At 48.7% G+C, this 11,489-nt stretch overlaps 1 protein-coding gene across 3 annotated transcripts; it reads left to right on the forward strand.

The window, feature by feature from the left end:
- The first annotated feature begins 4,445 nt into the window (after positions 1 to 4,445).
- Positions 4,446 to 9,384, forward strand: EGR3 (early growth response 3). 3 transcript variants are annotated; one of them, XM_030552068.1, is made up of 3 exons: positions 4,446 to 4,943; positions 5,133 to 5,195; positions 6,727 to 9,384. In XM_030552068.1, the coding sequence occupies exons 1-3, from the start codon at positions 4,790 to 4,792 to the stop codon at positions 7,734 to 7,736; spliced, it is 1,227 nt and encodes a 408-aa protein (XP_030407928.1). In that variant the 5' UTR covers positions 4,446 to 4,789; the 3' UTR covers positions 7,737 to 9,384. The 3 variants fall into 3 exon arrangements, with proteins under 3 accessions (XP_030407928.1, XP_030407929.1, XP_030407930.1); XM_030552070.1 differs by lacking the exon at positions 4,446 to 4,943 and adding an exon at positions 6,007 to 6,150; XM_030552069.1 differs by lacking the exon at positions 5,133 to 5,195.
- Positions 9,385 to 11,489: the final 2,105 nt, after the last annotated feature.

Here is an 11,489-nt window from a genome sequence, read left to right on the forward strand (position 1 = left end):
AATATAGGATAGGGCATATACTGCAACCTGATGCATTTTAGACACCCCCTACCTGCCCCCAAGTATGCCCATCAGAAGACTCCTTAGGAACCAGAGTTAAAAAATGCTGTGTCTGGAGGGGGCCAAAATCTAGCAGAAGCAAGTGTAACCCACTGGTATTATGTTATCTCCCTCTGGGCCAGAGCCATAGAGTCTGTGTGTCTGTTACAGCCCCTAGCCACAGACATTGTTTTTTTAGCTATAGCTTTCAGCTCCCGAGATGCCTTGTTTAACCCCCAGTGGGTCAACTAAAATGGCAGCCATCACACAGCAAATTCCCACTACATCACACTCTTTGTTTTGAAGAATGTGGGAATGGAAATCCCAGTTCTCTCTGTATGAGTTTAGTGAGAGGGTGAAAAAGATCCTAACCCTTTTCTTATTTTTTTCTCCCAAAGATCCACGTATTCCTTGCACCGCTAGTGATTTCCTATTCAAAGGAGGGACTATGTAGTTTATAGTGTCATAGGTTTGTACATAAGGCTTTCCAGCCACATCGTAGTCAAGGGATCAGACTCTGATTTAATTTACACCCGCATAAATCTGGAGCAACCCCTTTGATTTCAATGGAGCTACTCCAGATTTACACCAGTGTCACTAACAGTAGAATCTAGTTTAAAGTCCTTCTCCCAAGGAGTTTATAGTCTAAACTGAACAACTGAGATACACAGTATAATAATTCAGATATAGGAGAACTCAAAAATATAGATGCAGGAGCACTGGAATGAGTTACCTAGGGAGGTGGTGGAATCTCCTTCCTTAGAGGTTTTAAGGCCCAGCTTGACAAAGCCCTGGCTGGGATGATTTAGTTGGGGATTGGTCCTGCTTTGAGCAGGGGGTTGGACTAGATGACCTCCTGAGGTCCTTTTCAACCATAATATTCTATTATTCGAACTCAAAGATTGGGAGCCCAGCCCTCTGTTCCATACAGAGCCATAAGGACTGCAGGATCGGGCCATAGTCAGTGCAGGGAACAAAGCTGGAAGGAGGAAAGAATCAGTCCCTTAAAATTCTGCAGCATCTGTCCCTAAGACAGTGGGAAGATGGAGTGTTTGATGCCATTCCCAGAGGGATGCCCTCTGTGTCCTAGCCCCCACTCTCAAAAGCTGGCAACATCCATTCTGCACACAACAGGGTAGTAGATGGCTTGGCGTTTTATACTTTGGGATGTTCGATGAGCAGAATCAATACCACCTTCCTCCCCAGCTAGATCAATTGAGTAGGGTGACCAGACAGCAAGTGTGAAAATTGGGACAGGTCGGGGCAGGGAAATAGGCACCTATATAAAACAAAGCCCCAAATATTGGGACTGTCCCTATAAAACTGGGACATCTCGTCACCCCAAGTGGGTCTTTTGGGGGTGAGGCCATAAGCACGCCAATCCTGTTTGCTGAGTGTGGGCATAACAGATGCCAGGGCTCTGCCACTCAGCATGGAGATTATGCAGAACACACACACACCCGTGCTGCCCTCTAGCTACTCTGCTCTGGGTGGGAGAGGGCTTGCCAGAGGCTGGCTGCATCCCTGCATGCAGCCCGGTGCCAGTTGAGCCTTCCACTGGCCCCAGGCAGGATCTGTCCGAGGCAGCACGCTAGGGAGCGAGCCTAGCCCCGGGTCCCTGCAGGGGGAGCGGTCCCAGGCCGGGAGGGTGCAACCCCCCTCCCCCCTCTGGGCGGCTCCTTTAAAGGCTGCCAGTTCCGCTCGATCTCTTTCCACTTGTAGCCGGGGAACCGGAACCCTGCTGCCATAGAAGGAGCTGGAGGCGGTGCCGGATCTGAGCCTTGTATGGAGCTTCCCCTAGGCTGCCTGCCTGGCCGGGCATCCCCCTCCTGCCGCCGGGGCTCCTTCCCCTCCCTGCCTCGCTGCAGCAGGCTCGCGGGCTGAGCTGGATCCGGATGGGGGCAGTGGGCCCCTACCCCAGGGGGGGCAAGCACCTAAGAGGGCCTGGCTCCACTTCCCCCTCCCAGGCCCGGTTGGGGGCTCTTTCACCCTCCAATGCCAGCAGCTAACGGGGCCCTGCTCTACCCCTGCAATTCAGGGTTACCTTTCCCGGTGCAAACACCTCCTGGGATAAGGGCCCTGCAGAGCTTTCCCTCCTCCAAGCAATGGGGCACAGTTCCCCTCTAGGCACTGTAAACTCCTAATGGGGCAGAGTGAAGCGCCCCCCCCGGGGGGGCAGGACTACACCCCCTCCCACTAGTACACATCTAATGGGGCATGTCCCCCCACCCCAAGTTTGCAGCTGAGAGCTCTCCCAAACAGCAGTGTAACTTCACCCGGAGAGGCAGGGTGTTGTCTTTTTGTTCTGTGTTCGTACAACAAGCAGAAAAATGGGGTCCTGCTCCAGGACTAGGGCTCCTAGGCGCTATGGCAATATAAATAATATAATTAGTGTGTGTTAGTTACACAGGCATCGGATGGGGACAGGCTTGCCTCTCAATGGAGGAGTTCAGGGATCATCCTGATGTGCCCTCCCCCTCCCCCTTCAAACATGCTGTCCCCAAGCGTAAAATGTACCCGACCCCCACCCAAAAATGAAAATAATGGCACATGTTCACTCCCACCCAATTCCCCCAAGGAGTTCAAGGCCACACCTTCCCACTAAAAGAAGAGGCATATTTCTGATTTTGCAGGCCCGCCCCAAGCGTGCAGTTCAGGGCTCACTCTGAAAAATAAATCAGGGATCTAAAGATGCACAATCAACCCCTCTGCCCCCGCCTTCCCAAGTGTGCAGTTAGAGATTCATCCGCAAATGCAGAAATCTCATGCTGAATCCCCATCCCTACTTTCTCAGATTCAGATTTCCTACACATGGATTTCACTCGCATTGCAAAGCTGGCCCTGCAGGAATTGGGTAAGTGGAGCTGTTGCAACATAGAATTTTTCCATACATTTGCTATATAACTCGGAGGTTTATTTAAAGATAGCATCAGTTGGCACACTTAGCACGAAACCACCTAATTACTGACGCCTTGGAAGTGCCAAACTTTGAAGGGGGAGGGGAGGTTAAAAATCACAGGCGACCAACGAGTGTAACCAGCTTCAAAATATGCAAAGTGCTTCTGTGCATAATACCAAGGAGAGAGGTGCTGGGGCTACTGGATGCAAATTCTTTTCTTTTCCTCTCCCATGATTAACTTGAAAAGAAATCTCAAGTCTGCCATGACTTCTGCAAGTTCAGCGCCTTTAAACCAAGTATTAGAGGGGTAGCCGTGGTTAGTCTGGATCTGTAAAAGCAGCAAAGAGTCCTGTGGCACCGTATAGATTAACAGATGCTTTGGAGCATGAACTTCCTGGGTGAATACCTACTTCGTCGGATGCATGTCACCTTTAAACCAGTGGTCTTAAGCACCTCACGCCCACAAAGCACCGCCTGACACTATGCAATGGCACCCCCATCGCTCACTGTTCTTGGTTCCCTTGGAGACGAAACCATTTTCCTGTGGCCAGTTTTGCTTCCCAGTATTGCGTATGCACAAAACCCAACACATTAAGCCTCTAGTTCCTCAAGAGAAGATCCTGGTTCGGACCCTTGTCTCCAGACCTACCTATCTGGGAGGGAGAGGGGGGAATGCATGATCACATATACTAAATTGTGAATACTAAGTAGTCCATAGGTATAGCTCCCCAAATGAAAGTGTTTCTTTGCAGGCAGGAGTTTGTTTTGGGGAGGAGGGTGTTTCAAGTTATGCACAGTGGTTATTTCCTGTTTAGCTTTACAGATGTACATTGACAGCTTAGTAAAGTTACAGCAAGCAACTAGTCAATTACCATCTACGCCGACTCTATTTAAAACATGGTTTGCTTTAAAAACACAATCCGATGGCACCACTGCAGGCCCCTGATTCGTTTGTGTTGCAAAGGAGACCTAGGTGACCATCCAGGGCTGGGCACTGGTAAGTTCAGTGACTAGATCTTGTCTTTTAAAAGTAATTGCGAAGTCATCTCAAAGTCAGGACGAGCGCTGTTTCTTTTTAAAAGTCCACTCTGGGCTGACGGAGGCAGAGAGGTGCCTCTCCAGCCATGCCCGAGGTAAATAATAATAGCGAGCGCCCGGTGCACAGGAGCTCGGTCAAATCTTTACCCGGCTTAGGCAGGGCAGCCTGTAGTCCAGATGTGCTTTCAGAGCTATATAGCCGATAAAGAGACTTTTTTAGTGCACCGAGGTGCTTTCAAAATCGTGCACCGGGTCCCTTGCTTTGCATCGCAGTTGCAAAGCAGCATTGGCTGAGGCGCTGCTTCCTGCTTTCTAGTTTTCCATTGTGAGGAGCTTCCATTGTGACGTATCGCTCTCGGCTGGGCTTTGTCTGTCCATATATGGGCAGCTACGTCACGGAGCTTTCCAGTGCCTCACATAAATAGGCTGTGGATTTCCCTGGCTGAACATTTGGGCAGCAGTGAGTGAACCTGCTCGCAAGAGAGGGGGACAGAGACAGAGCGACAAAGACAAGGAGGGAGGAGGGATCAAATACTCCCACCGGCTTCTACAACCAGATCTGCAAACCAGATCACCCCCTCCCACTCGAGGAAACGCCACCAAGGACCCACTGAGGATTGTACCCCCATCCCTTTCCCCCGCCTCCGCAAACCACCTCCAACTCCCCCGCCTACCGCCCCTCAAAACCCCCTTCCCCCACCCCAACTTTTCTCTTGCATGATTTCCCTTGCACGGATTTGCCACTCGGATCGGATGCCGTTTCATTGGGAGCTGAGCTCAGAGCCACGCTGAACCTGCTTCTCCTCCAGTGCTATGACAGGCAAACTCGTGGAGAAGCTGCCGGGGACCATGAACACTTTGATGAACCAGTTGCCTGACAATCTGTACCCAGAGGAGATCCCCAACTCTCTGAATATCTTCTCCAGCAGCAGCGAGTCAGTCGCTCACTACAACCAGATGGCTGCAGGTAAGGGGAAGGGATATATGGGGAGGAGAGGGGGTGGGGGTAAAGGAGGAGGACGCGTGTTGTGTGTGGGGTGTGATGGAGCCTAGAAGGGAAAGGAGACGGTGGGGCTGGGAATCTTTCCCCCACCCACCCATCCATCCGTCCCCTTCTTTATGTGTTTCTATGCGTTCGCTGTCTCCGCTGCTGCAGGGTTTTCCTTCGCTTCTCGGGGCTGTAGTGGGGAGTGGAAGCTGCCAGACAGAGAGGTGGCAGGTATGGTGCCGCTGCAGAATCGCTGGGGGTCGGAGGGTGGGCAGCGGGTCCTGAGGTGCAGGCTTAAAGGGGCCATCTCCAGCCAACCCGGGCGCTATTCAAAGTCATGGATGCTTCCCCTTGGAGAGGGAGAGTGTGTATATTATACGTGCGTGTGTAAATGCAGTGTGACTCTGTGTGTTAGGTGTCTCTCCCTCTGTGTGTGTATCTATCTAGAGATATCGATATCTGTGCAGTGTATCTATTCCATGGGGTTTGTCCGGAGCCTGCTGCCCATTGCTGCCTTAGGCACTGGGGAGAAATAATCCGGCATAGACTTTTTATGAATATTGTTGTCAGAACGATAAGGGTGTGGGTGTGTGAAATCTATTTTCCAACATGGGGCTGCAGCGGGAGTGGTGAGAACAGGGAGCTTTCGGGGGAGGAGGAGATGGAGCAAACCCTTGGGGAGACAGGTGAGCCTGTAAGGCAGAGAAGTGATGGCTCCGCTCTCTCACCCCGCACCCCACCCCTCTCCCGGGCCAGGAGTACTTGGGTGCTGCTGAAGTTGCCCCGGCTGCTGCTCTGGTTTCTTCCGACTTGATTTCTTGGCTGGGGGAGGGTAGAGGGAGGGAAGAGGTGTTTCTGGAACCTCGATCCAGGCTCAGGGAGCCGACCCGGTTCTGCAGTCCCCTCTGCACACCTCTGCCCCGATCCGAACCGCGGTAGCTCTTGTGTTTTGCCAATTCAATCCGCTGCAGGATTGCAACTCCACAGCTGCGCTGCTCGCTCTAAAACTCCCTTGTATCTTCCATAACTGGGCTGGACGCAGAAAACACGGCAAGTTTGTAAAGCGCTGGTGGCCGGACACGGGTCCCTTGGAGTCCCCAGCTCTGCCTGTGGGGTGGCAAAGCACCTGGACACCAGTAGAGAGACCAGTTCGCTCTTGGCAGCCTGAGCCTACCTGTAACTTCAGGTACCTGCTTCCTCCTGACGCACCTTGAGAGCTTTCCTGGGCTGTAGCCATACAAGACAACACAATGCGTGTCTCTCTAGTCCGTGTGTGTATGTGTGTGTCTGTGTAGTTGTCACCCCTAGAGCTGTCTTCGTGGAGATGTATATGCAGTCTATATGTAAATTGTCCCAGCTGTCTATAACTGCGTGTGTTTGAATACCTATGGGTATTTGTGTATCAGTGTGTATGTGTGAGCACAGGTGTGTGCATTTGTGGCTGTGTGTGTGTCACTACCCACTTATGGATACACATGGCTGTTGGTGAAAGTACCCATAGCTGTGTATAATATAGATCTCTGCCAAGCTGCTGTTTCATTTTCCTGCTTGTTACCTGGGCAGTGGTTTGGGATTGAGCCGCAGTTCTAGGTAAAACTCCCTCACCAGGGTATTTCTCGCCCCATCCCACCTCTCTGGGTGTCCTAGATCTTAGACCCCGTCCCGTTTTCCCTCCTCCTGTTTTATCTAAGGCCCCAACATTTTTGCCTGCACCACTCTCTGACGCGGCGTTACTCATCCCCCTTCTCTTTCCTTCTTGCAGAGAATGTTATGGATATTGGATTAGCGAACGAAAAGACCAACCAAGAGCTGTCGTCCTATTCGGGTTCTTTCCAACCCACCCCTGGCAACAAGACTGTTACCTACCTGGGGAAATTTGCTTTCGATTCCCCGTCCAACTGGTGTCAGGATAATATTATCAGCCTCATGAGCGCTGGGATTCTGGGGGTGCCCCCTTCCTCCAGTGCCATCACCAGCACCCAGACCTCTACAGCCAGCATGGTGCAGAACCAGGGCGAGGTGGACCAGATGTACCCTGCGCTGCCCCCCTATTCCACCTGCAGTGACCTCTACCCGGAGCCAGTGTCCTTTCACGACCCCCAAAGCAACCCAGGGCTAACCTATTCCCCCCAGGATTACCAAGCAGCCAAGCCAGCCTTGGACAGTAACCTCTTCCCCATGATCCCAGACTATAACCTCTATCACCACCCCAACGAGATGGGCACGCTCACTGAACACAAACCCTACCAGAGCTTGGATCCCATTCGGGTCAACCCTCCCCCCATCACCCCGCTGGAGACCATCAAAGCCTTCAAGGACAAACAGATCCACCCCAGCTTCGGCAGCCTCCAGCAGCAGCCCCTCACCCTCAAGCCCATCCGGCCCAGGAAGTACCCCAACCGGCCCAGCAAAACCCCGCTCCACGAGCGACCCCACGCATGCCCGGCCGAGGGCTGCGACCGGCGCTTCTCCAGATCCGACGAGCTCACGAGGCACCTGAGGATCCACACGGGCCACAAGCCCTTCCAGTGTCGCATCTGCATGAGGAGCTTCAGCCGCAGCGACCACCTCACCACCCACATCCGCACCCACACGGGCGAGAAGCCGTTCGCCTGCGAGTTCTGCGGGCGCAAGTTTGCGCGCAGCGACGAGCGCAAGAGACACGCCAAGATCCACCTGAAGCAGAAGGAGAAGAAGGCCGATAAGGGCTCCTCTTCCTCCTCCTCCTCCCCGCCCGTGTCCTTGGCCCCGGTGGTCACCACCTGTGCATGAGGCTCCCGCCCCGATCCCTGGTCCCAGTGCCTCCCAATTGCTGCCTTTAGCAAAAGCGCAAACATGAAGATCCCTCACCAAGGAACAGTTGGCAGTGCGCGCACCTCCCCTCCAGTCCCCGCTTCAGCGGGGTGGGGACTTAGCTTTCAATCGGATCGTCTTGATCCGAATCGGCTGCGGGAGGGGCGGGGGAGCCCCCCACTTCCCCCAGCGGAGCGTAGTGGGGGGCGGGTGAGGGGTTGCAGGACTGTGATGTGCCAGCTGTGGAAAGGCATGCGGTGCGAGCGAGGGTGGTGGTGACGGTGTCGGGGAAGCTCCCCTCTCCGAATATGCTCGCACCCTTCCTCCCCCCCTCGCTACTCATTGGAAGTGGCGCGGGGAGCACCAAAGCGCAGTGCTTGCTGCCCGTTGAGACTGTGCGTCCCTTGTGTGTGTATGTGACTCTGAGCTGAACTGGGCTGCTTCGGTGTCAAACCACCCCCAAAGGACTCTGGACAATGGAGAGAACCAAGCCACCTCTTGGACATAGTGGGGACCTTGGGTATCATTGGAATGGGTGGCCTTCCATCTGATCTAAATGTTTCTTACAGAAATGCCTAGGATGCTGCTGCTGCTGCTGCTGCTGCTGCTTCTGGTCTCCTGCCCCCCTCCTCTTGGAGCCGCTTCCTTTATGTTTTCCTGGTCTCTTCACTACTTGTCTTCGAGGAACGTCCTCTGATATGCTGGAGAAGGGATATGGCTTGGGATCAGCTCTTGGCTGCTCCAGATTTATCTCCATGGGTTTATTTTTTAAACCGATTTCCTTTACAGGTTCATCCCCTGTCTCCTTCCTCCTCACCTCTTCCACTCAAAGTATCCTCCCTTCTGGAAGGAAGAAAGAAAGAGGCAATCCCCCTAAATTTCACCATTTCACTCCACTTGGTGTTTTAGTTCATGTCACATTTAGTAGGAAAACCCTTGGGAAGAGGGGGAGAAACATCTTTCCCCCTTTCATCTGGAGGAGAAGAGGTTGTTGCCATTTCTGTTCTTGTTACCATCTCTACAGCAGTTCTGAATTAAAATATAATAAAAAATATATACAGTATGTATTTGTTAATGTCACTATTGGCTTTCTAGTACAGTACCAACCATATATAAAGGTATATAAGTATTTACAGCTTTAATGTTTTATTTTTGGAGAAGATAAAATAACTGTGAGGAGTAAAATTTTACTCCAAACTTTCCTCCAAAGGGAAGAAGGGGAATTTGTATTCAACTAAAATCCTCTTTTATCACACCCAAATCCACCTCCCAGTTGTCCTCTGTAAGCAGCTCTGAATGTACTTGCTCAATTGAACCCTAAGAAAGAGGGGGAAAGTGGAGCTGCTTAGCAGCTTTCATCAAAGATCTGACTGAATGTACTGTTGTTACCTATTCAATCTTTTTCCCCTGTGGCTAATATACTGTTGGGGGGAGTGAGGGGGGAAGTAATTGCCTTTACAGGATGTCTGATTTAAAGTCACTTTATGCATCTTTTCGCCCTTTATTTTTTTTTCCAAAGCACCACTTTTCTGTGGTGGATTTAAATGGACTAGCTATCTAGATCTTTAAAAAGAAACTAAAAGGGAAGTGGGTGATGAATTTCCAGGTACTCCTAGCTTAATCTGGGTTGACAATATAATGTTAGGGAGGGTGGGAGGGAAGATACTGATTGATCATTTTTTTCAGCAGAGGGGAAATTCTTTACAGAAATGCAGAAAACAGTATTTTGCTGAATACTTTTTATAATGTGACATATTTTTATTTTATTTGGTCACTGCAAAAAACAGGGAGGAGAAATCAGTTATCCCTCTATATTATTTTTTTCCTTTCTCCTTCTGGTATGTGCATGTCACTGCATGACTGCTCTGATTTTTTCTTCTTTTGTTTTAATAAAACTGTGCTCAGACATTTAAGCTAAACTAAACAAAAATAATAATTATTTAAAAAAATATTTGTTGCCAAAAGGTTGTGCTATTCAGGTTTGATGTCTGCATGTGATTTTTTTTTCTAAAAAACAAAACAAAACAAAAACCATACAACATAAGGGAGAAGAGAGAAAATGCAATCTAGTTTATGTGAACTGAAAGGAACACAAAAAAAATCAGGTTTAACCATGCAAACCTAAGGGAATGATATTTTTGAAAGTCTTTTGTATAAAGTTGAGTACTTAGAGAAAAAAAAAAGACCTACCAGATGTAATATATTTTGTGGATGTTTTTATTTCTTGGATTTATAGTACCTTATACTAAGGTTAAAAAAATTATGCTTGATATTGTGAAAAGGTGATAATTTTCACACACATTTCATTTGCTCATTTGTCACGTTGTAATGCAAATATGATAGTTAATGCATACAGCATTTTTAAGAAAAAAATCAGAAATATTGAACTGATGTATTGTTGTACCATTTGCACTGTGAGCAAATGCTAATGCAGTAAATATATTGTGTTTGCTGACAATCAAATCCTGTAGTAAATATCTTTATTTTATCTTTCTTTAAAATATATAGAATATACATATATATATATATGTATATTCTGAAAATATATATATATATATATATATATATATATATATATATATATATATATATATATATATATATATATATTTTCAGAATATACATATATATATATATATACTGAAAAATCTCTAATATGTAAGAAAATGTTAAAATGGCTTTCTTGAAACGTGCAGGATGTTAGGCATTGTGCATCTCTATAGATCATATCTGGAATCTGTTTGTACATTTTCTAGTGATTCTGATATGATTTTTTTAAAATAACCCATCCTTTTAGCAATCCCATCTCCTTCAGATTCTGTTTACAGGGCTAAGTAGTCTGAACTTAGGGTAACCAGGACTGGCCACATTAAGTCTTATTGCTCCTCATAATCCTCCCATTTCCATTTCCCAATGTATCATAGAAATTAGAAATGGAAGAAATCCGCTAAGAATTGAAGGGCCTGATCCAAAATCCAGTGACATCAATGGGAGCTTTACCCTGAAGTAATCTTTGCAGCAAGCCCCTAATCCAGTCATTTGGAGGGCGGGCTGTTCCGCACAATATCTTCTTCAGGGCTCTTGTCCAGTCTTGAATTTGTAATTGACTGATGCTGTCACCGTTTTACAGATGCTCTTAATTGTAAGTTGCAAGGCTCTGTTGTATCTGCTGGATAATGGAGGGTGAAAAGGGGTCTGGTGGGTTCAGCTGAGGTGTTAATACTCTACCTCCTTTCCCAAGCCAAATCACTGCAGGTATAGAAAACGGGAGATCTGTTCCATTCTGTAGGTCATCTGAGATGAAGTACATGGGCTAGAAATAATGCAAGGGTTTTAGAAACTGCTGTAGTAACTGAAGGAAAGAAAAAGCCTCCAATGGGAGATTAAATACGATAAGAAACTTAGATAGTCTGAATGGACATGTTCCTCTTTACACCCCAAATTCAAGTGCACAGTGAGTCCTGGAGGATTGAGAAGCTTAATTCGTTACCATTTAGCAAGTGCTTTGACGCAAAGGACTGGAGAAGAGCTAGAGGAGTATTCTGTTAAGCAATAGCTCATCTTGTTCACAGGTAGGAGTAGCTGTGACTACTCACTCGAGGAAGCTGCTGGGAATAGGACTGGCACTTGCTCAGGTTTTTGCCATACCCACAAATGCACACCCCTCCAGATCATAAGGCCTGTTTTCAGCCCCTGCTTCTCTTTTCTTCCATAGAAACAAAGGGCATGTAA

The sequence above is a fragment of the Gopherus evgoodei genome, chromosome 2 (genome assembly GCF_007399415.2).
Source record: "Gopherus evgoodei ecotype Sinaloan lineage chromosome 2, rGopEvg1_v1.p, whole genome shotgun sequence".
Lineage (NCBI taxonomy): Eukaryota > Metazoa > Chordata > Testudines > Testudinidae > Gopherus > Gopherus evgoodei.